Source organism: Mus caroli, chromosome 1, assembly GCF_900094665.2.
Source record: "Mus caroli chromosome 1, CAROLI_EIJ_v1.1, whole genome shotgun sequence".
In the NCBI taxonomy this organism is placed as follows: Eukaryota; Metazoa; Chordata; class Mammalia; order Rodentia; family Muridae; genus Mus; species Mus caroli.
The window spans coordinates 82,255,669-82,282,855 of record NC_034570.1 but is presented as its reverse complement, the minus strand read 5'-3'; the positions used below and the strand labels follow the sequence as shown (position 1 = coordinate 82,282,855).

The window sequence follows — 27,187 nt, the reverse complement described above, 5'->3', positions numbered from 1 at the left end:
AGTGCTGACAGAGACGATGACTGGCACAGGATGCCTGCCATTTTTCCAATTGTTGGAAACTCTGATGTCATTTGTACCAAGCTACAAAGATTATCCCAGGTGGGATAAAGTGGTGGCGCACGCCTTTAATCCCAGCACTTGGGAGGCAGAGGCAGGCGGATTTCTGAGTTCAAGGCCAGCCTGGTCTCCAAAGTGAGTTCCAGGACAGCCAGGGCTATACAGAGAAACCCTGTCTCGAAAAACAAACAAAACAAAACAAAACAAAACAAAAAAAAACCTCTTGTGCACTCTGCTTCTTCATTTGAAACTGCTTGAGTGATGCGTGCATTCCGTGCACACCGCCTTGCATGGAATGGCTCTTTGCACCCATTCCATAAAACTATAGGACCTTCTCATTTCCCATGTTGTTTGGACATCATCCTGTGAGGACCAGGATGTGGCTGCAGACCATGAAGGTGGCAGAGGGTACTGAAAATATTTCTATGGTGACCCCTTAAAGAATGGAGAAATAAGAAAGGCACATATTCTGTATAAAGCATCTGCCCTGTTAAATCACCGGAGGATCCTCACAGCACTGAAATGAAGTGTGGTGGTGAACTCAGCTCTCAACCTGATGAGCGTCAGAACTGTCCAGGAGACACATCTCGATGTGTGTCTCTGGGGAATGGTCCTAGGTGCCATAGCTAGGTGTTTTGTCCACCTGATCCAGCTAGAGTTATCAGAGGAGAGGGATCTTCAAGTAAGAAATACCTCCATCAGATTGGCCCATAGGTAAGACTGAGGTCATTTGCTTGTTTGTCTGTTTGTTTACTGATTGACATGGGAGGACTCGGCTCACTGTGGGCAGTATCACCCCTAAGCAGGTGGCATAAGAGGGCTGAGCAAGCCATGGGGAGTAAGGCAGGAAGGCGGTGTTCCTCCATGGCCTCTGCTTTAAGACTGTCACTATGTCCCTGCCCTGACTTCCCTGGACGACAGACTCTAAGCTGTAAACTGAAATAAAATCTTTCCTCCCACGTTGCTTTTGGTCATGGTGTTTATCGCAGCAATAGAAATCTAATAAGGGTAGGTGAGATGACTAACCCTGAGTTGGAATCCAAGGCTTAATAAAAAGGAGAATTTGAAGGGCTGCAACATAGTGATTAAGAGCACTAGCTGATCTTGCAGAAGACCAAAATTTGGTTTCCATTTTCCACATGGCAGCAAAGAGGGGCCTCGGCTGACTGACTGACACACACTCTCATATTCTCTCTCTCTCTGACACACACACACACACACACACACACACACACACGGTTTGGGGGCAAGGGTGGGGGTGAAGACAGACTTTGCCTACAAATACCTGGGTGTTTTCTTCTGGCCTATTTTTACCTGGGGGTTCATTTGTGACATTTTAAAGACAGGAAGATTTATAATCTATAGGGAGCCTAATCAGAAGAGCTTCTGTAATTCTATACTAGACATAACAAAGTAAAGCTAGACTGAGGTCAAGAACAGAGAGAATCGAGCAGTTCTACAAAAGCTAAACAGAGTTACCTTGTGACTTGGGAATTCTGCTCCTACGTATATCTATGACTGTAAATACTGAAATCATTCACAGGTGTCCATCCGGGGAAGTTCACCATAGCATCACATACAACCACTGGGAAGTGGAAGCAACCCAAGTATGCATCAAAGGTGAGAAACAGGTGCAACACAGTCCAGAAAACAAACCCAACTCAAGATGTTCAAAGACAAGAGTGTGGGAAAGTGGCTCTAGAGAGGAGTGGGCAACAGTAAACGGAATGCATCACATATATCTGTGACATTGCCAGAGAACAAACTTCATTGATAAAAAGGAAAAAAATGGCCACATCAAACACAAGTATGTTAGGCCAAAGAACCCAGGTTCAGAAAGAACATGAATGTGCCTTCCTCTTTCAGAAACTAAAACAGGTGATTCCCGAAAAGCAGACAGCAGGGAAGAGCTGCCCTGGCTGGAGGGAGTGGGGCAGCGAGGAGCTAAAGCTCCGGGTGAGCAAGTTTCCGCTTGGGCTGATAAGGCACCAAGGAAGCAGGCATAGTGACCCTACAGTACAGCGAAGGAAGCCAGCACCACTGAGGTACACACGGTGAGCGCCTCACACTGATAGAAACACGGGGTCAGCTCTCAAAAGGGCACTGGACTCAAATGCTGGAGTTGGAGGGTGTGGTCAGGCATGTGCCCTCAAGTCTCACAGAGGAACTGCCCATACTGCCTAGTGATGAAGTTTCTCTCCAGCTGCGGCTGGCTGGCCCTCACACAGAGCCACGGCCCCATTTCCTACCCAATCCCCACCTCCTCCAGGGACTCTCCCCCAACTCCAGCATCCTGGAGACCAGGTCACTACAGCAAGCTCTCCCTCAGCTAACAGCATCTCTGCAGACCTGGGATGCTACAGAAAATAACCCCCAACAAGGTTCTACAGGGTCTGCATAGGGAGGAATACTCAAAGTATATTTGATATTTGATACTCTGAAATAAAAGCAAGAATTAGATATGGCCTAAAAATTCATGCCTTTCAATTTGCCTTCAACTCTTGCAGGATAGTTAGTTGGTCACATTGTGAACCCCAAGACTGTGTTATTTACTAAAAACAAAAACAAAAACCCTTTTTCTACTTGTGGTGCGGCTCCGCCTTATCACACAACTTTAATCCCCCTGGCAGGAATACAGACACACCCTTAGTCCACAGCTTTAATCCCAAACAATAAAGGTAAAGTTAGTTTGAAGAGGGAAGCACCCATGTTTAAAAGTGATGTCTAACTGAGTGTCAGACAAAATGGCCAATCAGAACATTCTGACAGAAAAGATACACACAGCTCTCTTGAGAAGAGAGAGGAAAGGGATGCTACTTAAGAGGGTGGTGGAGAGAGGAAGGAAGCAGTTTTCCTGGGAGAGTTTTACAGAGACAGGTTGAAGAGAGGACAAGCTAGACACGTATGAGGATAGAATGAGCCAGAGAATGTGACAGAAGATTAAAACAGATTGCCAAAGTTAGTAGAAGGCCAAGCAGAGCAATTCAGAAGAGGCAGCCGGGGTTGGGGGTTGGGGCAGATTGAATCAGCCAGTTTGGAGAGGAGTTTGAACCAGAATAGTGGGTCTGAACCAGCCAGCCAGAGATCACAAAGAATTAGGAAGGGGTGAGCTTATTCAGCAGTAAGTCTCAGGTTGAAAACAGTCTAGGCCTAGATAAGAGGATATGGAGGCTAGGAGCTGCCAGGACGAGGCTTAAGTTAGCAGACTGAGGCAGTAAGCCTCGAAGATGACAATTACATCAGGCAGCTAACAGTTACTGTAACATCCATCTCTTCTGAAGAACCTGGAATAGACCCCACCCTGATTTACCTGCACGTGGAAGAAACTCAGTTACCTGTTAAAGGCAGACTGGGGCCAACCGTGACGACATGAATCCTGTCTGATGGGATGGGGATAGGGGCAGGGGTGTGGGGTTGTCTGTGTCTCTCTCCCATGAACTGGCTTATTAGTATTCCAAGCCATTCCCTAACAAACATGGGTGAAACACCTCCGTGTCCCATCCCCACGCCTGGGATGGCAAGGGAAGAAAGGAACTGGGCACTCTATCTTCAGTCTTCACCCACAAGCCAAGGACAACCAAATACACTCAGGCATTCAGGAAGACTGACAGTCACTACATCATAGGAGGGCCTTTCTGCAACCTGTGTGCAAGGCAGGCTCCCTGCAGCCAGGCGGATCCTACCTATGCATCTTCTACCACAGATCACAGCACTAGTAGTGTCTGTAGGACTAGTGTAATACTAAGAGGGATCAAGAACATAGCTAACAGACCTCAAACTGCATGACTGACGGGCAGGGACTCCAAGATAGTTATGAGACTTGCTCTGTATTCACTTAGCAAACCGTGCCCTCGGGCCTACCAGCTCTAATTTTTTTTCTTAATCCTGGAAACTGGATTCACTCACTGAGATGAAATAACTCTTATTTTGTTCATCTGCTGATGCACAGTCACGGGTCAGGTTACATTTTTGAGAGGTTGCTACCAGCTTATTACAGTGGAGGAGAAACATCCCTTTGGTCATCCTGTCCTTCACAGGAACTGAATCCACAGGAGTGTTAGGTAAGGTGAGCTCTGAAGAGAAGGGGCCAATACAGCCTTCCCAAGGAGGGAAGGTCATTGTGGAGGCAGTTGCAAGCAGTAAGCAGACCACTGGTGCGTTCTGTTCTGAGTGGATCCGAGGTGCGGCTTGCTATGTCTGTGGCCCTGAGCAAGTTAGTTAAAGTTTACGACCCTCGGTTTCCTCAGCTATAAAAACAGGAGTTAACGGCACCTGCCTCGCAGGCTTCCAGGGATTATGACAGGACACACAGAACTCCTTTAACAGCAGCGGCTGGCACCCAGCAAAGTCCAGCAACTATCTGCAACCCCACGGCTAACAGAATGTCAATACAGACTTCTCATGTTGTGGCTGATTTCCTGTTAAAAGGCATCAGCAAATCAGAATTCTTACAGGCTGTTATGCTACTGTCTGGTGGTTTCTCTCAGGGCAGGCGTGGGAGCCCTGCCTATGGTACGTCATGGCTTTTACTGTGCTGACTGGGGAGGAAAACCATTCTGACCTGCACATATCATGAAAGACTCAAATGAAAATCAAGTACAAGATCAAAGCTCCCAATTTATCTCATTAGGAAGAGTCAAATCAAGTTATTGAAATGCCCAGCAGAGCAAGCCACCTCTTAGTTCACACATCAAGCTCTGTGCCTGGAGGCTCCCAGAACACCGTGCTTTTAGTGACTTCAAAATATTTTCCAGAATATGGTACATGGATAACTTACTCTGTGGTGTCCAATTTTGTGGCCTCGCACAAAAAAAAACATGAAAAGGAACTTTGAAATTCTCCTGCCTGATAGTTCTAGAATTATATATAAGCCAAGAATCAGATTTAAGAATTTGACGGGAGGAAGCAAAATTCTTGGCTCCTCAAGTCTCCTAGACATGCGATGAGTTGTTTGCGTGATCCTCAGACCAGGCAACACAACATTCTTGTAGCATTCCACCCTTTGAAATATGCCTGGACTCCAGGACCAAGTCAGAGAGACTAAAATCCTTTGTGACAAAACCCAACAAAATGCACCACAAACTAGCAAGGGCAACAGCATCTCTTACAGGGAGGCGGCCCCAGCAAGAAGAACTTACTTTTGTCTCCCGCAGAGAGGAAAGTGTCTTTGGGATCCATTTCAGAGACCACAGGAACTGATCCACAGATCACCTCAAAGCTGCGATCTGCCCAGAGGCTTGAAAGAGGTAACCATGTGATCGAACCTATCCAGCACACTCAACACGTGTGCCTGGAAGCAGACATGGTGAGGTGTCCCACATATTAGCAAACATTACACCATTAAGCAGAAATTAGACAGAAAACGAAGGGGGCCTAAAAATTGACTAGGAGTTCGGATGCTGTAAATGGCTAATCGGCCATTTTTCACCTGAAGCCCTCTCCAAATGCAGTTTTGCTATTAAGCAAAACCCCAAGAAAGGTAATCAATTCCAACTAAAAAGCACTTATCCTGAAGACGGTGTGTGTGCACGAGGCACTTCAAACTCCTGGCTGCCTGCCAAAGCCAGACAACAGCCATCAATGTTCCTGCCTATCCGAGGAGCACAGGGGCCATGCATAATTGACTAGAAGATGGGCTAAAACTGTGCCCAATCAGTATGTGATCAAAACCGCGTGGAATATTCAGCGCCACTTGATTACACGGGCCTCCGTCCTTTCACTCTCCTCTCGGAATCTCTTCAAGGTCCACAGTGCTGTAATAAGATCATTACTGTCAAGCGGTACGAATCGTGGGCAATGAGTCTTGGGATGGGGAGTCATACTTCACAAGCTCCCCTGGTTTCTCTCTCTCTTTTTTTTGTGTTTTACTGCATGCAGAGGCAGCAAGGCGACGAGGTGGCGGATAATGATCACATCACTGTGTGGTAACTAGAAAGGCACTTTTAAGAAAAAGCAGAGAGAAATCAGCTTAAGAGAAACTAAAACATTTCCCTTTGCTTTTTCCCCCCCTTAAAAAATTAAATAGAATTAAACTGCGTGCAGTGGGCGCTCTTCATGAACTCTTACATAAAGTCATTGCATGTAACCATTTGATAGATTTTCATATTTCACAAAGCCCATTACCTCACAGAAAAATGGCCAATTTCCTCCATCTCCTGCGTACTAAAGAGGCCCCTGGTTAAGTTGTATGTGTGCACACGGCAATGGCTGCTCAAGTTTCCACTGCCCTCCCCTCCTTCATGGGAGATACACCAGGGCTTCGTACCTGCTGCTCATTATTCGTCTAGATGAGACGAGGGTGTGGCCGAGAGGGAGGGAGATGCTGCAGAGTGCTAAGCAAACCCACAGCTTTCCCAGAACCACGCCTTCTCTAAGGCACAAGCAACACATCTCAATAAAACAAGAGGTCACCATGATCAGAACTGGAGCCAAGGCAGCCAGGTCTTTGATCTGTACCTGAATAAGCGAAGCAGGACTCCTATGAATGACAGAGGGCTCAACCAATCACTCCCTGCTTCCTGCCAACTCCGAACTGCCCTTGAAATGCTTACTCCCTTCATCCAAAACAACAAAAAGAACAAGCATTATCATCCTGAGGGTGAGCACAAAAACTGGTTATGTTTCTAAAGAAACTGCAAGAGAGACTGGCCCTGTCAGTCAGTCGGTGACTAGTCCTGTATGTTCTAATGGCCTACAAATCAACTGAGCAGTGAATTGAGCCTTTACTCTGACCAAATCAAGGCAAACACACACACACACACACACACACACACACACACACACAAGAAATATGTTTGCAAAGAAGCCAGAAGGAGATCAGTTTGGAAAGGATTGTTTCCCACTCTCAAGAGCAGAGAGGGCAAGGGCCCTGCTGAGCCTGGCAGTGTTGCAAAGAAACACAAGTGGACCAGGGAAGTGGTACCCCGAGAGTCCATGCCCAAGCAAATGACCAGGCACAAAGCTAAACACAGACTACCCTGACCTAGAGGCCTAGCAGAGCCTCTGATGTCAGCCCCCATCAGTGTCTGGGGAACATCACTGCTTTACGGATCCTTTCTCTACGCTTGTGAAACAGAAGGACCCTCATTCTTGACTACCCACAGGGATGCCATGATTCAGGGCAGTGATAGCCCTGCTGTGGCTTTGTAGGTGTCTGATAATGTATGACAATGGATCCCGTGATTTGCGAAGGGACCGTCATGGTCTATTCAAAAGCTTGAGAGAAAGGCCCACGAGGCAGGGCAAGATGAGGTACAGAAAGTAGGTGATGAATTAGACTGAGGAAGAAGCAGTAACTAGAGGGGTACAGCATGAGAGCCCTCTGCCTCTCCCTAGGTGGTCTCAGGGGTCACAACTCCACCACTGAATTAAGTGACGGCCACGGCTCGCGAAGACTTCAAGGCAGATCCTGATTGCAGAATGCCAGCAGACCCAGGAGCTCCCAGCTGAGCAGAGGAAAACATGTCACCACTGGTTCTTTGGAGGCATAGAGCCCCTCAGGCAGGAAGAACACCTCCAGGGCCAGGCAAACAGCAAGGTGTGGAGGCCTGTTGCATATCTGGATTCCACAGTGAAGTCTTGCAGGAATGGTTTTATTCTCCTGTATGGCAGGGGACAGGGAACTTCAACTGATCACTTGTCCTGCCCCACGGCAGTCTCCTAAGGACAATGAAAGGGCTCTGAGCCACCTCCTAGGACTGATCTCATTTTCCTTTAACAGAATTACCCTATTTTCGTGCCATAGGAGAATAGACATTTCACACTATCAAATGCAATGGGGACACTTTGTCCCTTCGAGAAGTCTCCCAGGCAACCAGATGTTCTGGTACCAGCCATTGCTTTCTACTGTCTCCATCACTGTTCCCAGTTCAAGGGAACTAGTTCCCACATAGTGTCAAGCACAGCACTTGGCATTCAGTAGGTGCTCAACGCACTTTCATGGTCCTGAAGCTAACCCTGTTAGTTTGTGTGGACTTACAAAAAGACCAAAACCTCTCTCCTATCGGCTGGTTTGTCATGGTGGGAATTCTCTGTTCCGGCTTCCCCCGCAGTAATCGACTCATCTTTGTTTACTTCCAACCTGCTGACTTCCACAAAGGATCTGAGAGCGCTTACAGCTTATGTGTGTTTGTGAAGGATGAACTGTACCCTGCAGGATGGCTTTTGAGTCAACTGTGCCCAATATACGATGTCAATGTCTAGAACAAGCTCAGCCCTGCTCAGTTTCAGCAGGTTTGTTCTCTGGGAAGCTGGAGGGAGCTGCCTGAGGACTCTCTTTGGAAAGCCTATCTGGTGTGTGGGTATCAAGACCATCAGGGCTCCTTGGTGTCTCCTAGAACCTACAGCTCAAGGGTGGTGAGATCCTGCCAGTCTCTGGCAGCCTTGGACAGAGCATCAAAACCACTACATTATAGTATTACCTTTGGGATCATGGTGGGATTCTTGGTTTTTGACTTTTGGTACAATTCAATGAGTCAGGATGGCCCGCACCCAAACATACACGCCTGCTCAATAATAGGTTAGGTTCAGGATCTCATGACATGCAAATGACTGCTGACTATGCAATTTCCATGCTGCTGCTGCTGGAGACCTCACAATCCCCTGCCTTCCAGGCCAGATGCCAAACTCAGAGCAAAAAGCAGACATGCGGAGGGATGGTGACAGAAAGGACATGCAGTGACAGGTGACAGCATCCCTCATAAATCTCCCACTTCCTTCCCTCCCAGCAATGACACAAAACTGAAAAGCACATGCAGGCTGGGATCACATGTGCACGGCAGGCCCTGGGCCCTGACTTCTGCTGGTCATGTGTACACCATGCACATCACTGTAACAGACACCCAAGAGTTTGCTATGCTCTGATAACAGAAGAAACACACTGACCACCTAATCATGTTAGGTAGGACCCCCAGCTTACTCTGACAGCCCAAAGCATATGGCACTCATCAGAGCCAAATGGTAGGAGAATAAGAGCTGTTGTGCGCCGCATAGATTACCTGCTGATAATCCTACGCAACCATTGGATGCTCATGCTTAATTCTTATCTTTTCTGCAAAGGACCTCCTGGAGCATCATCTGACTTCTATCCCATGGTGATCATGCTGAAGTACATAGGAAAAAGTGATCTCTTCCTAAGTTTTATTAAATGAGAACCACTGTGTACCAAATCCAAAACTAAGTTCTAAATAAGCCAGATGAGCCTTCGCTCACATATAACCTGGGTATGTGGCTACGCCTCTGAATGCCAAACCTTTCCTGGGCGTTCCTTTGCCAACCTAGGTATGTACCATTTAGAGTACCTGTTTGTGCCATCTGAAGGTTCTGAACTCCCTGGGGGAAAAAGCAGACCTGGATGTTAATTCCCAGTGTCTCCAATGGTGCCCACTCCATCTTGTTTCCCTATGGTGGTTGCTTAATATTTGATGAAAGGAAAAAAGAAAAAGAAAAAAAGGAATGATTCATAATTTCAGGGTCTCCTCTGTGAGAGTGAAGCAAAACCAAGTAGAAGGTGACCTTTGCCACTTGAGAGTTGATGGAATTTGTCAACATCTTGGGCCCTACCTCTGGTTGGTTGGTGAGGCAGTTGGGATGAACAGTTCATTTTCTGCTGTAACAGAGAGGTTTGTGGGTGACTTACCTTGTCTAGGATAATCCTTTAATAGCCATTCAGGATCAACCACTCAATGGTTCAGTAAAGACCCAGAAAGCACTGAAGGAATGAGGTGAGGAGGAAATAAATTCCCATTGAGACCTATCACACAAAGCTCTGTGTGAACTTGGGGGAGGTAAGTTGGGGGGGGGGTGCGCAACACCAGGAATTCCACAGATGCTGTTGTATAATAAGATTGGATACACTGAGACGGGTCCTGATTTTTAAGAAAAAGATCTTTGCCATATACCTTCTAGATGTTCAGACCTATATGAAAGCCCAGGTCTTATCTGTGGAATCTGAGAAATTCAAGGAGGCTTTTCAGTATGCTCCACTCCTAGATTCAAACGCCGCTTCCTATATACCTCAAAGCCTTGCTTTCTGTCTGGTGGAAAGAAAATCAAGAGACGGTTCTGTCACCTACCAGCAATCTGACCTTGGACAAGAAAGACACTTAACCTTTCTCTCCTTCAGCCTTCTTACCGGGGAAACAGGGAAATTAGCACTTGATGCAAACTTGCATGAATGTGGTAACACTAATGAGGTCCACCAGACCTGGGGACAGGAAGCAGAGCTCCCTGGCTGTGGCTTCCTTTCAGCAATGATCTCACCGTTGGATGATAGCTAGGAAGGAATCCAGAAGGTATCAAGATTTAAAGACAATACCCCGTTAAGTCATTAGAAACCTAGGAACTCCAGTGTCTGAAGCCTTCCCAGGCACACACTTGTAAGTCTGAGTCCCGGGACACAGAAGATGGTGCTAGCAGTCTTTCAGAATCCATATCCCTTACTGTGGTGCTGGGTATTGCCTCTTAGAACTGCCTGGCTCGTACAGCTTCCTTCTAACCCAGAGTCACCTCCTCGAGGCTTCCACACAAGGGTCCCACTGACACTCTTCTTGACTAGTCAGGACCACCTAGTACTTGACAGTCATCTGGCATCGACTGCACATGCCATATGCCCTACCCGACCATTCTCTATGCTACCAGAGGTCCAGGACAAGGCTCAGCTCCCTCCCTACCCTTTCTAAGCTCTTCACTGGTCCACGACTACCAGACCTAGTTGACACAACCAATTTTTTCAGTACGTGTAATCATCCTCAACAAGCTAAACTCAGTTGAAGATCCAGAACGCCACAGGTATTTCAAGGCAGTGCAGGGGCAGGAATCATGTGGGATCACATGATCATTTGGACATGGGAGGGAACAGGTGCTAAGGGGAGAGGATGGCAGCTTCTACTGTGCCACCTGTGGACCCGACACACAATGGGAGAGGGGTCTTCCACTGTCTCGACTTTGCCTCACCCTCCTCTGAGCCTTCATGGGGCAGGGTAGTAGATCGGAGGGAGTAGGCAGGCACTACATAACCTCCACATCTTAGAACTCCTTTGATGCCCATGGTTACCTGAGAAGGGGCTCAAACTCCCTAAATCCACTAATAAATCCTAGATATGATTGTCAAATTACCATGTTGGAGCCCTAAATACTTACTTAAAAGCTTGTAAAGAGACAGTCTCTGCTCTTGTAATTTATTGTGCTCATTTGATTAATTTTACTATTAAATTTTAGATTAGCATGCAAGCAACAGGTCTCAACACAGCATCTGCACACACACATGCTAGTATTAAGATCAGAACAACTGTTCTGCTAAGTTGGTAAGGCCTCTTCTGCCAGGTGGCAGAGATGGCATTAACGCTCATCACCAAGAAAGACGATTGCAAGGGAGCCAGAGTGGCTATTTCTGTTGTGCCGAGGTCCCTGAGGGGGTAAGTACTTACACGATTGTTCAGTCCTCCAAAACCACAGAGGGAGACATCTCAGGAAGCCGGAGGAGCAGCTCTTGCCATTCAACTGGGGATGACACCCTGGGGCATGCAGGGAGCCCCGGGGCTCCATTAATGAACACTACACCCCTTAGCTCTCTGATCTATGGCGTATGTGAAAGACAGAGACTATGGGCTGCTTTCTTTCTTCAGGGTTGTGCAAGAGGCTCCATGGAGCAGACTAGCAGCCCCAAGTCTGAGGTGTTTGGCTACTGGTACACTTACACTGAGGACACGGCAGAGGAGATGGGGAGGCTGGTGAGACACTCCCTGGACAACTGGCGCCCAGTCCATGGGTGCTCTGCACCTGTCCCTCTAGGGAAGGCCAAAACATCTGCCAGGGACACTCCCTCCTCTCCTCTTACTTCCTCTCCAGGTTCCTTATGTCTCTGGAGTCCCTTCATTAAATCTCTAGTGACCAGCCTGGGCACACTATCAGCTTTCTCCCTAGGATTCTGATTGAATTAGCTATCTAGGGGATTTTATTTTTCTTATATTCGTTTGACTGTAGCTGTCTATTACCATCATGGGGTGGAAGGCAGAGAGAGCCACCCACTACCTGACAGGTCTCTTCTACAGTGCGGTTCCTTACGCAGTAGACCCATGACCCCACCCTTTGGCCCTCTCTTGACGACAGTATTTACACTGAACTCATGTATAAAAATATAATGGAAACACAGAAAACAGAGACTTAGTATTTCCACTCCTCAGAGTGTCAGTGTCAAATCAGTCTATCTCTGAAATGCAGTTAGAATGTTTGATTTTTAAGGACTTCCGTTGGAGCTGCTGACTTGACTTTCACTAAGAATAAAATCATTAAATGCATTTTGGCTTGGGGCAGAATTTCCAACAATTTCTGAAGTGGCCCTACATACTTTATATATATATATATACACTCCGCTGTTCTGTACTATGTATTTATGAAGAGTGGTATTTTCAGCCCTGATGATTATAAAATCAAAATATTGATCAAGTCTGAAAACTGTTGAAGATGCTCTAGGCATCTAGGATGCTGGTTCCAACATCCAGCCAAGATTTAAATCTTTATACAAAAATAAGGAAGCATCCATCTCATGGGTGTAGGATGGACTTTTGTCTCCTAAAGATGATTTGTGTGTGTGTGTGTGTGTGTGTGTGTGTGTTTGTGTGTGTAGCTGGCATTGTAGGTGGCTGTTGGTCAATTGACATGGTTGCTGGGAACTGAACTCTGGTCCTCTGGAAGAGCAGCAAGTACTTTTGTCTTTAATAAATGGAGATATATATCTATATATATACACACACATATATATGTATGTATGTGTGTGTGTATATATATGAATATTGTTTAAAAATACATTAAAAATCTATTATTTATAGATATGAATACCTATTTTATACATCTTGGTCACAGAAAAGGTTAAGAAGCTCGGTGCTGTGACACTGTCTGCATCTCAGATAAGACAGGAGGCTGTGAGCAGAAGACTGCCCTAGGGGACCAGCAGTCAGTGCTGTGGGACAGAGAAGTTAACAGAAAACATTTCTTTTAAAGGATTTATTTTTTATTTTATGTGCACTTGTGCTTTGCCTGGAGGTATGTCTATGTGAGGGCATCAGTGGGCCTGGAACTAGAGTTACAGACAGTTGTCAGCTGCCACACAGGTACATCCTGCACTCAGGAGGCTGAGGCAGGAGGATTCTAGGCTTGAGGACAGCTGAGGCTCTATAGTGAAACCCAGACTCAAAAAAAAAAAAAAAAAAAAAAAAGTTCTCATAAAAATGGCACACTGCAGTGGGGCAGGTTAACATTCTCTAGGGAAAACTATATAGATGGCTTTATTAGAATTTACTTTCCCCATGGGCAAGCACCAATCCCTAACACTATTAATGATACTCTGTTATGCTTGCTGACAGGAGCATGCTGGCCGCTGAGAGGCTCCACCCAGCAGCTGACTAAGACAGATACAGATACCCACAGCCAAACAGTGGATGGAGCTTGAGGACTTTTATGGAAAAATAGGAGGAAGGAATGTGGGCCTTGAAGAGGACAGGACTCCACAAGACCAAAAGAGTCAACTAACCTGGACCCTTGGGGCTCTAAGAATCTACCAACCAAAGGATATACACGGGCTGGACCTAGGCCTATTAAAATTAAATTAAAAATAAAAGAATTCACTTTTATTAGAAACTGTCAGTAAACTGAGAGGTGTCTCAGTAGACCCATCCGAGACTTCTGAACATGTGCTGTGCAGTCATCTATCCTTGCTGGAGACACTGCAGGGATTTTCTGATCTATGTGCTTCTGTGGTACCTGTATGCATGCACATGCTGATGTGGAAGGCACAGGACAACCCTGGTTATTATTCCTTAGGCACTGTGCACCATTTTATTTGTTGGTTTTGAAAGCAGAATCTCTCACTGTGGAACGTGGCAAAGGAGACTAGACTGGCTGGCCAGTGAGTTCCAGGGACCTGCTTGCCTTCAGCTCCTAGGAGCTAGGATTACAAACATGTATTATCCACGCTTGGCTGGTTTAGGGATGATCTGGGGCTTGAAATCAGGTTCCTGTGCTTGGAAGGCAAGCACTATAGAGCTATCTCTCAAAGCTGCTGTCTGTCTGTCTGCTAGGATAGATCCACCCTGTTTCAGCTTCAGGTTACATACAGTACAGCACCACCAGATGACCCCCAGGGTTCAGAAAGCCAGCCAATGTCACTCTCCACATTCCTTCCAACTCCCCATTAGCTGCACATGCTCCTGCTGGCTTGATCTTACAGTGTTTATACAGCACAGATCACGTGTGGGTAACAATGCATGTAAGCTGCTGCAGAGAGAACTGACCATCAGCTGTGCTGTGACATGAAGAACAGATACCAAGTGAAAACACGGTGACATGCCCTAGACACTCATCTGTTATATGAGACACACTCATTAGGGGAATTCTTGCTTGGGTCCCCAGGCTAGAGGCTGGAATGGAAGGTAATGCTACCATCTTTTCCCCAGCCTTTCCTTGGGGCAGGTTGGAGCTGCCACCAACTGGTGGCTCCTGTTTAAGGTCTCAGTGGCAGCATTTGTGGGAAGAGCAGTGGCATCTAGCTCAATGGTACCGTCCATGACATGGCAGAATCATCCTTACTTATCCCCAAGTAAGATAACTGCTCTTCATTTTCTAACCTTGTCAGCAGGAAGCTGCAGGAGACAAAACCGGATCAACTTTGGTGAAGGAGAAGAGCTTCGGGCCCTGCCAGGAACCCCAGAGCTGCAAGGTCTCCTCATGATACCCATAACAACATGGCCCACCTCACAAAAACCACTTTCACTATTGGGAGTAGCATCATGCAGTCCACAGTTCTGAACATTCTAACTGGGGGAACATTCAGGAAAAACCTTGGTAGAAGGAAAGACAAAGGTTCCGAGTGACAGGGCTCAAAATCCTTTGCTCAAGACAGAATTCTGCGATTGTCTATCTCACCAACAAAACTTGGTGTCATTTTGAAAGTCTGGTTCTCTTTTGAATATTTCTGTAGTTTAGTTACATTCATCTCTCTCATTTTGTGTGTGTGTGTGTGTGTGTGTGCAGGTGTACACCTCTCTCCACATGCATGTGTGGAATAAAAACATTTAAGTTCACTTGTAGGAGTCATTTCAGAAAGCCCACATCTGGCCACCGGGTAGACAGTAGACGTCACAAGCAAGGGCATTTCCCACAGTGCAGACACTCACTCTGGGAGCCCAGGCCCCTTACCTTCAGCAGTGCCCGAGAGCCCGTCAGCCTTGAAGTTGCTGGTACTTTTCTTCCTCCGGTGCTTCTTTCTGTTGGCGTGGGGGGAGGGGGGTGGGTCGAGCTTGGGGCTGGTGCTGCTGGAGATACTTGGGCTGGAACACACCGAGTCACCCAGCCCCGTGTCTGCGGCCGAACCGGAAAAGGCAAAAGAAGGCAAAGGTGAACTTGGACCTCAGAGCAAGGAAAGGAGGAAAAACTCGCTCAAGCAACATCCTCCAGTGTAAGCACTGGAGCGTGAGGTCTTTTCTGAGACACCTTGCACAAGGTGGCTGGGTTGGAGGCCTGGGGCCTCTGCAATGAGCACATTTGTCCTGTGCACCTCACAGCCCAAAGCAGGAAATCTGTGCTTTGTGTGACTGCACTGCTGGGACCTCAGGCTCACACTTGGCATCATGGAAAGCAGGGCGGCGAGCTTCCCATTCTCAATGTTTCCTTTCCTTCCCTTTCCGACCCTACTGCACCAGGAATGAGAAACTGACACATGCAAAGCCGCAGAGACTTGTCCTGAGTGGCTGTGAAACTGTACACACAGGATGAACAATCCCTGACCACCTTCTCCCTGCAGGATGGCACATGGCTATGTCGCCACTTTGTAATTACTGAGAGGTGGCACAATGTGCCACGAGTCACCAAGAGCCTGCAGGAGTGTCTCCAAGTCAATACCATGTAGCTGCAGGTCAAGGAGTCCCTCAAACTCCCCAGAGAGGCTTTAAAGCCAGTGTGCACATACAGTAACTTACTATAAATGAAACCCAGTTTATTATTTACCTTTACCAAAGAGAAGGCAAAAGTGGTGCTGGAAGACTGGGAAAAGACAGATGTACAGGGAAAGAACAGAACCCTGAGCAGGGGCCAGAAGAGCGTGGGTGTCATACCTCTCCCCACCGGAAACTTTCAGAGTCCTTTTGTCCTAAGTCACCAGACCAAGGACAGAAAGGCCTGCACTGACTCCTATCCCCTTAGCTCCTGCTTTCTGAATACGGCTACCCTCTAAAAGTTGGGGGTCCACCACTGAAAAACTGTTCTAAGATCCCCGCTGACGTGCGCCACAGAATGCTCTGGATACCTACCACCCTCTGTTCCACCTCTGGATGTTGCTGCCCTCCCACTTGTACCAGGCTCTCTAGTTCACGCCGCTGCTTCTTCTCCCTGGGTGATCTGAACTCCAGTTAGACGTCAATCCTGAGGCCCATTTCAGCCTGTGGTTTGGCAGGCTGGCTTAGGTGGTGGTGAAGGTCAGGGTTTAAATTAAAACAGCTTCTGGCTAGGCATGGTGGCACACACCTTTAATCCCAGCACTCATGAGGCAGAGGCAGTAGAATCTGAGACTTCCAGGACAGATTGGTCTACATAGTGAGACCCCCCCAAACCCCCTGGCTCAACAAAACCCAACTCAACCAACCAACCCAACCACCAACCAACTAACCAACCAACACAACAAACCAACCAGCAACCATCACCACTAAGACCAACCAACAAACATGCAATCTGTTTTCCCAAAGCCCTCATCTAGTTGCTTAGACAGTTAGCAGAACTCCAAGATGGTTGCCTACCCTAAAGCACTCCTTCTGTGTGCTATCTTGCGGTTGAGCACTTTTGCTCTTTTTAAATATTTCACGCACAGATTTCAAAAGATGGCCCCCTCTGATGCATACTCTGTGTGCCAGGCTTACTGATAGTGGTCCATGCCTGCCTTGTCCCTACAGGGCTCACTCATCAGGTAGGGAGGCAAAGCTACTCACTGCTACTACAAGAAGACCTTTCCATGTAATAAGCTTGGGTGTCCCATTGCCCTGTTCCTTTAGTTTTACACTGACACCTCTGTGACAGAGTCAGTAATTCTTCATCCTAAGCTACTATGCTAAATCTCTACTCTGAGGGTCTGAGTGTGGACAATGCACTGGGGAGAGCAGTCTAAAGCTAACTTGGGAGCAATGAAGGCTTCCTTTTCCCTAAGTGTCCTATAACGCCTAACACAGGGGTGGGAGGTGCACGGTAATTAAACTACTGTCCGACACATACCACCGTTTCTCTGAGACAGTTAGAGCACATGCATGAATTCTCTCTTGCCTGTACACTATCGTTTCTGCAGTTCTCTGAAGCACGCACGGGTTACGCACGATTCACTAAAGCTCTCCTTCTCACTGCTGGCCACTGCTGTTCTCACCAGTGCCTCTGAGAGGGCTCACTTCAGTGGACAGGCCTCCAGGGGCAGCATCTGCTTCTCCTGCATCTACTGTGGTTTGTCCCTCCCTCTTCTGATGGGAAGCTGCAGTGAGGTCTGCACAGGAAGGTAGGGAGGAAACCATGAAGCACAAGGAGGAAGTCTGTGAGAGGCTGGCCCATAGCGTCTGCCCTTCCTTGCCTCACTGGCTTGGCTCTCTCCACGTGGAGACAAGTGTCTGCCACAGGAGCATCACTGGCTGGCTCTGATGTCAGCTTCATGGACCCAGGGTTTGCGGTTTCTCTCTTCACCAGGACAGCAGCCATGGGGAACTCTGCCTGCATTTGCCAGTTTTACTGAAGAACTGACTGGCCGAGGTACTGGTACAATGGGAGGGGACCTATGGTCCCCGGTGAAACAGCAGAGTGCCATCAACTCTGCCATGTCCTTGAAAACTCACCACAAGTATGCTTTTGTGTCCACCACTGTCCTGCAAGTTTCCAACTGTCTGGAAACTATTTTAGGTGAACGACTACAGTCATGAATGGGATCTATTGACAATGGGAGAGAGTCTCCCTTACACTCAGCCTATACTTACTGAGCATGCTCTCTGAGCCAGCCACTGTCAAAGAATAAAGGGCAGAACCCCTGTCCCCATGGAGCCAATGTCTAAGGCCTGAAAAGAATGCCTATATAATTTCTTGCTTGATGCCTTCCATAAAAGACTGTTTTACTTGGGTCCTGCTCCTGGAGCACAGCGTGCTGAAGGACCCCATCTGCAGCAGACATGTCAACCCTACAGATGAACAGGGATGAGAGAGGGTTCATCCACACACAAGGACTGTGGCTCTGGGGACAGAGGAGGGGTCCCTCAGGGCCCAGTGATTGAGACTAATGGGAAGACAGCAGCACAACCGTGTCATGAGGAGGGTGTGGGCGGAAAAGAGCAAGAGTTGCCTTACTGTGGAAGACATGGAAGTGCTTCTGGGTCTGACCAGGAGTCAGAAAGCAAACCCGACGTTTGAGAGCCTTTATGTTTACTCTCAGACAAGGATGGGACTGAACCAGTCACTGCTGTGTGCCCTGGAATCCACAGGGCACAAGACTCCAAGGGAAGCCCAGAGGCCGCTCCTGCTCATACAGAGATGGAGGCAGGAGATAACTCTTACTCTCTTCCCCGCTGCATCGATCTTCCACATGTGCCACTGTGTAAACAGTCCATGGCCCACGGCCTGGAATCTACCCCCATCCAGCCTTCCTGTCCTACAGTAGGGCAGGTATTGATGTGGTACCTTCCAAGAGTTCTGCCTCATCACCAGGCTAAGGGGGAAACCAAGGCACACAGATACCTGAGGGACCAAATGGTAGGCCAGGCACTCTGGGAGAGAAAACAGACCTGCAGCTAGGCACCAGGGCCTGGCAGAAGAGCCTACATAGAGACTTGCCGAAGGCTGATGCAACCAGGCACTGAGAAGACTGTGGTGACAGTGAGGGATGATGGGAATCATAAGGGGACATGTCCCTTGGTCACAGGAGACAGGGAAAATGGCCTTGGCTTGAGACCTGAGTGGCCAGACTGACAGCAGCCTCGTGGACACGGGATGAGTTCCTTGTTACTTGGATCCCACACACAGGCACCTGCAGCGTAAGTATTTATGTCCTGACTCTCACATCTTGAGGATCCCCAGGAGCTGCTTCATATCCACCTCCCCTGTTCTAAAATACGAGCAGTCAAGTGCGAGGCTTCTACCCTGAGCTTCCTCACTCCCCATTGTTCCTCCAGCCTGACAAGATGCCCCTTAGCCCCACCCTCAGCCCACCACTTCTCCTGACTGCCTATGAAGAATGCATCACATTTTGTATCAATTACCAGGCAGTAAGACAAGAGACTTCCGTCTACGGCATTAAATACAGGAGAGAAGCAAGGTGAAGCAAGGCAATCAAATTAAAAAAGAAAAAAAAATATCCAGAGCCTCAGTAGTTCATGTTTGAATCTGCTTTGCTATAGGGATCCCCCAGATATGGTTGTTGAGCCAGGAAGGGCTAGCCCATCCTATGTGTTCAATGCTGGCTATTAGTTCTTCCCAATCGGGCATCAATGTTCAACACATACCCCCCAAAATATATAACATGAGCAATAATGATCACAATCTGCAGGCTCTCGGAGCCCCGGCATGTGAAGTATGAGTCAAAGAAGCAGTTTCACTTTTCACTAGGGGAGCTGACAAGCATGACCAGAGGGAGAATAAAATAACATTCCACTCGCATAAATATCAAGCAGGCTGCTCGAGACTGATGGGCCAGGAATGTATTCTTAGCTATCATTCCGGCAGACAGGCCCAAGGACACTCATAACTTATTTTACAATCATTTAGTTTCAGCTCAAGTGGAAAACGTGACAACTTATCTCTGCCGACAAGATGCTATATCGAACCTCACAATTAACTCTCCTCCGATTATCTGCCCAGCCGATCATTAGCTGAGCCCATCGCGATGGACTGTTGGGGGGGGGGGCACTCATCTAGGAAAATGCCTCTGCCAGGTGTAGAGAGGGTTTTTCATATCCAGGCGCTTTTCCACAGGGGGTGCCAGCTTCTTGTTCCTACATCCCATTGCTTTAGTGAGCCAGGAGCCAGGATGTGCCTGTTGGGAACACTGGGACTCTTTAAGAATCACTCTTGGTACTGATCTCGTATGTGTGCCCCGAGTCACACCTGCCCCGTGTCCTCCAAGGCTCTGGAACTTGCCATTTCAGACATTACGGGGACTGGGGGCTTCCTGAAGCACACCTCCACCCACTCACTGTTCCTCAGGGGCGTGGCTTGAAGACAGGATGATGTGAACTTGCTCCTGTGAGCCACCATAATCCAGATGAGCGGCCAGCACCAAAAGTATACAAAATGCTTTAGACCACGTGTTCCCAAGAGCCACATGTTTCCATGAACAAAAGGGGGAAAGACAGACACCAGGAGAGAAAGGAACAAGGTGGCATGTGTAGTGTAGACGCTGACAGCTCCGCAGTGCCCACAGGTACCTTCACTTCTTTGGCTGTGTTAGGTACAACACATTGCTAAAATCTTTTAGGTATTTTTTTCCCCCTGTACTAAAAGAATTCAGGATTTTCAAAGACAGAGCCATTTGGCACTGCCAGAGGAAACCGCTGAGGGCTAAGGCCTTCCACAAACTCAACAGCAAGTCATTGTGGGAAGTAGAAAATTAAAGGCCACTTGCTTTGATCCAAGGTCAACAATGGGAGACTCATTTGGATCTTTAATAGGGCCTCTGTCCCTTCTGAGGCTCAGAGGGATGTGTGGCTGGTAAATAAAGAAGAGGCCACCTTTGCCATCGGAGGAAATCACAACATCCCGGGTCCCTGTTAAAAGGTGAGTGTGAAGTGAAGTTCAAACCATCGCCCTGAGCACGGAGCTTTTGACAGAGCTTGCAGCGGGAGGAGGCTGACTTCACTCCCATCTCTGAAGATGTTTCAGAGACTGCCATTATTGTGTGCTTCCTTTTGCAGCGCACGCAGGGGTATACAATGTCAGAAGGGGCAGAGGGACACGGCGGGGGGCAAGGAAGATGACAGGTGTTGGGGGAAAGGAAAAGACAACACAGTGTCAGATGGAGTTACAAAAAAAAAAAACAGGGAGGGAAAGTGCACAATAGGAGGGGCCAGCTCCGAAAGAGGGTCCAGGGGAGAATAATTCCTTCCCTGGCCACTTTCAATTACATCTCGGGCTCGGCAGAGAAAGTTGGGATTTAAGAGAGCTGCTTGCCAGCTCAAGCTCTCGTTACCAAATATGTTCATAAAGTCCTTTAAAAAGGCACAGAGTGGGTTCACTATTTACCTTAAAAAGACACAAATTGTGTTCACTATTTAGGGTCTAGGGTTTCTCTCCTCCAGTAGTGAAAATGTCCTGAAGGTGACTTAGGGAAGGTTTCAGAGACCTGTGGCTATGTTAGAAACTATTAAGTTACACTTCAAATGAGTTAAGTACTTTAAACAAATTTCACCTAAAAAGTAGTAGATTTAAAGGGGTGGGAGAAGGTCATTGTATTAAGCTATTAAATAAGAAATGTAAGAAAAAAATTCCACTTTGGAGTGTAGTGAGATTGGGGAACAGTTTGGAGGAACCCTTGGGCAAAGGCCAGTATCAGTCTTGGGCCATAAGACTGGGTTTAGGGTAGAAAGTGAAGTGGCTGCCCCACCTAGACCCCTTGCCAGCCTGTGGCTCCATACAGAGGCAGGTTGATGGCTCTTCCTGCTGGGGGCAGCATTTAAGTCTGGAGATCCTTCCCTCTCCTGCTTCCCTGTGTTACAGCCCCTCCACATCATGTTGTTCTTGCATTCTGTGGGTTTCTGCGTTTCTCTTGGGTCTTGTTCATAACCAGAGGCTTTGGGGAATGTACCCTCAGTATAAAGACATGTGGGCAGCAAACAGCATCCCCCGACTCAGAGGACCACACAGTGATCAGGGACATGGATTGTCCAAGGAAGCTGGGGCAAGCTTGTGCCACAGCGGAAAGCAATGGGCTCTGTCAGTCAGGATTTGATATTTAAGGGTCAAAAATCAAGCCGTTCTCTAGTTGATTTTTAGCTGAATGCAAGCTGCACAAAGTTTAAATTAATCTAGTGTACTTGGAAAGACGGAAAGGCAGGCTGAGCAGGGCACAGAGTTGGGAATGAAATCATTTCAAGAGATTCCCATTCCCTTCCAGCCTCATCTCTTTTTACATAATCAGCCACAGCCATTTTTCAAGTTTGGTGCTTACAGCTGCTAAATTACAAAGAGTCTGTTTCCCAAGGAGGGCTGGCTGCCCTGGCTGAACCAGCCGCCGGGGAGAGACCAGGCACGTCGACAAGGAGAAAAACTCCAGAAGTTAATTAGATGTATGACTGCTCTTTGATAGCACGATTCCACTCACTTTTGGAAACTTAGCTATTTCTATAGAAAGTCACAAGGAGGAAAGAAGTGATGTCCCCCGCTGCTGCCTAGGGAAGGCTGGGTTTGGATGGCTAGGCCTGGGATGTCCCTGTCCAGGGTCCTGAAGATGTACAGATTTTTTTAGTTCTGTGAAAAACATACATAATTTGCCAAATATGCAAATACGTACTAACTCCCACCTTCTGATGATACTACAGCATTGCATGGACCTGACTTACAGAAACACAGGCCTGGAAAGGACTCAAGCTCATTTTGACATTACGCCTCAAAGATTCAGGGTTACATGTCAAAGACATGAGCAACAGGACTCATTCTCTTTTTCAGCTCACAGGCTGGCATGACTATCTGCGACTGCTTACACGGCTTCAGTTTTAAGTCACAAATCAACACTTTCATGCATTTAAACATCAGGGAAGACTTTAAGGCATGAGCCCACAAAAATAGCTTCTTATAGCACACTGGATGCACATTACTAAATTGTTTCTAAAAATTCATGCACAATTTTTTTTTTTTCGAGACAGGGTTTCTCTGTGCAGCCCTGGCTGTCCTGGCACTCACTTTGTAGACCAGGCTGGCCTCGAACTCAGAAATCCGCCTGCCTCTGCCTCTCGAGTGCTGGGATTAAAGGCGTGCGCCACCACGCCCGGCGTTTCTAAAAATTCAGAGCTCTCCACACCAATGATTTTTGGGGAACAGTCAGGCTGTCATGTGACATGGTTCCAAAATAAGGGCAGTAAGAGACACAGTTCAAAATCCAGGTTGGCCCCCGGGCTATGTTGCCATGGTTACAACATACAGTTTAATTTTAATTTCTTCCCAAGTGAAACAGCCAATCCTCAACTCCTGCTCTGGACCTGCCACACCTATTCTCTTCTCTGCCTGGGCCGGGAGGACCCCCACTCCCATCCCCAAACACACAGGAAGAAGTAGCAACACATGGGCCTTCTGCCATGTGGCCAGTGAAGTACCAGATGGAATGGATGGACAGACAGACTCATTCTCTCACCAGTGAGGCTCTGCAGAGACCATAATACACACAGAAAGTAAAATAGGAGCTCCAGCCTGCAGCGCAGAGGTTCTGGGGAACAGTATAATCCACACACTGCCTGCATTAGCGAGAGGGCAGTGACTGCTGCCTACTGAACCAAAGCCCGAGACTGGGGAGACCTGGGATGGTTAGGGGTGACAACACTGCACCTCAGCCTCCCTCAGGCCTGAAGACTATGCAACACCTGCAGACAGTATTCTCTGATGACCACCATCCAGCAGGGTTAACCTCAAGATGTCCCAACCAGAGCTGTCACCAAACAGACATTGCTTCTATTAAAGAGTGGTTATTTCTTAGGGAAAGTCTTGGTGACTACTAGAGAGGCCCTTGGGAGATTTACCTTCAGAAACGCCATGACTAAAGCTGTGTGACTCACTGTGAGACGACCACAGGCAGCGCCCGCCCCAGTTCTAGCAGGCATGGGGATGGGAGCCACCTCCCTTGGTCTCACCTTCTGTGCCAGTCTCTTATGTATTAGTGTTCCCCTACTTGCTCTATGCTTCCATACAGATTTATTTGTCTATAGGTATTCTGTATTTATGTGTGTCTGTGCACCATGCATGTGTGTGCCTGGTGTCGGAGGTCAAAAGAGAGGCATCAGATCCCCTGGCTACTTACAGACTGGTGGCAGGAACTGAATCTGTGTTCTCTGGAAAAGCAAGCAGGTCCTTAAGCACTGAACAATGTCTCCAGCCCCCCCAACACCCCCTTTACTTTTAATCTTATTTAATGTGACTGGTGTACAGAAGACACCAAACACTGAATAGATGTTTAATTAAAAAAAAAAAAAAAAGGAAAAAGAAAAAAAAAGAAACAAACCAAGCCAGGGGCTGCTGAGATGGCTCAGTCACTAAAGTGGCCTGCCTTGTAAGCATGAGGACCTGAGTTCAGATCCCCCATCCCTATGGACCAGCTCATCCCTATGGATGGTGCATGTCTATAAACCTGAGCACTAGGGCTTCAGAGACAGGAGGACTGCAGGAGCTCCTGGGCCAGCCAGTTGAGCCAAAGTGACCAGCTCCAGTGCCAACGAGAGACCTTGTCTCAAAACACATGATGGAGAATGATCAAGCTTCGAACCCCAGCCTCCACATGTATATGCACACATGTACATGAAACACACACACACACACACACACACACATAGAGCATGAAGAACAAAATCAAGTCTTTGCAGAAAATACCAATATACCCAGTATACCCACATGTAGCAGACTCACAGGTGAACATAAAACCCAGGACTTCTAACTACCAGTTGATAAATCTGCCTCCATGTCTTTACAGCCAGAGTAATAAGGGGAATAAATTGCCAACATATTATGATGATAAATTATAGCTTATTTTCCCTTGGGGGTTGCATGTAACCTTTTGTTATATTTGAGCTAACTGTGGAAAACACCAGGGTATATATTTTTTTTAAAAAAAGAAATCAAATGCTAATTTGTAAAATCCACTCTCCCCTTGTTGATACTCAAGGAAACATCACCTTGTAAACATCTATGAGGTTTGAAACCCCCCTGTGTGGAGGCAGGCAGGTGGGTCATGAGGAGGGAGCCTCGTGGTTCCCAAGCCTTTGTTGAGGGTGGGTGGCATCCTGTAGACACAGAAGACAGATAACATCATGGTGTCCGGTGCCTCAAAAGGAAGGCCTGGCCACTTAAAAGATAGTCTTCATTCCCCAGCCTGTCTGCACACCTGGACTCTGACAATCGGCTCAGTCAAGGGACAGAGGCTAGTTACCCAGTGGGCAGGACGCCCTGCCCTTCCATCTCTGCTCATAGGGAATGCTTTGAAGGTTTTTGGTTCCTCTTGGAACTAATCTATAGTGACCCTGAACAGACGGCCCTGTAGCTTAGCAATAAGGGTGGCTGAGTTGTGGGACAAGGCAGGTGAGGCTCAGCCTTAGAGAACCATAGCACCGATGACACTCAGGAAGGGTCTGTGTGGGAACCACAGAGAACTGCTGATTTAACAGGGCCACCCCCTGCCCACCCCCACCATGTGTGTGTACACACGCATGTTCAGACAGCTAGGACAGCTCTGTCTTGGGCCTGGGAAAGTTAGCGGAACAAAACCAATGGAAAATTATCAGTTGGAAAGATGCACTGCCCTGGGAGCTGAGTCAGGGGGATGGCAGCCATGCCACAATGAGATTCTGCCTAAACAAATCAAAAAATTTGTAATGCAATACTCTTAGACTAATGCAGTCCTATTCTTTAGTGTGACGGATTGATGCTAAGATGCAGAGGCTCTTTAAAGTTTCATGGTTTATATCACTTGGCAAGATACCAGCTTTCAACATGTACTGTCTTTGAATGATATAAACAATTTTGATACAGGCATACTTCAAGCATGCCATCTACACGGGGAATTTGTTCTATGAGATTAAGAAATGAGTAGGCGGAGACTCTGGCGATGACTCCTGAGCACCGCACTCTTTGAATTCTGCTAAGGATGGTTTCTCACTCCACAGAGGTTGGTGCCAAGGCTTGCAGCCTGAGCAAGAGTCAGGTGAGTCTACCCCGGCTGACCCTGATGCTGCAGATGCATGCACCCTGGGACAGAGAGGTGGGGGATGGAGACACGAGGGTCATTGTGCACTGGCAATTTGGTATGCTAATGGAGTCATCTGGTATGCTGGCCCGCTTACATCAAACACAGCCAATGCGGAGCCCATGAGAAGATGAGCACCCTCCACCTGAGCTGCTGGATGAAGCCCACGTTCCTGAAATGATTCAGTAGCAGCAGACAAGGGTGTCCCAGTGTCTCTTCCACCCCAGAATTGAGGATACAGAGGAGGTCTAAGACATGGCTCTGGAGTTAAGACTTCTGCTCTTCAGGGAACTTGAGTTCAGTTCCCAGCACTCACAGGGTGTAGCTCACGACCACCTGTAACTCCAGCTGCAGTGGGTCTGCTGCCCTCTGTCGGCCTCCATGAGCTCTTGCACATGTGAGGCATACACTTACACAGATAAAATAAAAATATGTCTGAAAAATAACCAGGGGACAGTTCCTGAGCCCGACCCCCAACGTTTAATAACCGGGACTGTGGTGGGGTGTGTGCAGTTGTGGGGGATAACCTCCCGTGTACAAGGTTTTAGGTTTAGTTACTTTTGTACAGGGAAGAAAAGTAACAGTAATATCACTTCTGGCAAAGAACAATGATTAACTTAGCATTATATTGAACCACTCAATAAGACAAAAAACAAAACAAAAACCAGAACAGACTTCATTTGCTCCAGTAAACTTCACTGTGTTACTCCTAACACTGATTTTGGAATTTGAGCTTTGTTCTAGAAAAGAAAGAAAGAAAGAAAGAAAGAGAGAGAGAGAGAGAGAGAGAGAGAGAGAGAGAGAGAGAGAGAGAGAGAAAGGTCCATCAAAGAGTTCCGAGAACCAGGGTCAGACTTCTTGGGGTTTGAAGCATTTTCTTCATCATGGCTAAAATTTTGTCAATACACTTCAGTCAGACCTGATCTTTGGGAAAATTGCTTTAAAAATCAAACAAAAAGATAAGATTGTGTTCCAAAACATAATAACTGACATTTCCTTCTTTTTCCTTAAGCAGAAGCCCCAGCCGGCTGTGCCTGGCAGCAGGGTCAGGAGTGGGTGCAGGAGAGGTGGGATCTGGATCGCTATCCATCAAAGCGCGTCTCTTTCCCATTCCTCTCCCCTACCGCTGCCTTTGATCCCCCAGGGTGAGATTAAAAGCAGCAACTACCTGAAGCCTCCTCAGCCTGG

The 27,187-nt window shown here is 47.5% G+C and overlaps 1 protein-coding gene across 7 annotated transcripts in view; it reads right to left on the bottom strand.

The window, feature by feature from the left end:
- Positions 1–27,187, bottom strand: part of Agap1 (ArfGAP with GTPase domain, ankyrin repeat and PH domain 1) — a 435,940-nt gene that overhangs the window by 88,150 nt on the left and 320,603 nt on the right. For all 7 annotated transcript variants that reach the window (XM_021160509.2, XM_021160592.2, XM_029480713.1 and 4 more), the window contains one exon: positions 15,250–15,411. In XM_021160509.2, the coding sequence (XP_021016168.1) occupies positions 15,250–15,411 (162 nt within the window). The remainder of the gene's footprint in view (positions 1–15,249; positions 15,412–27,187) is intronic.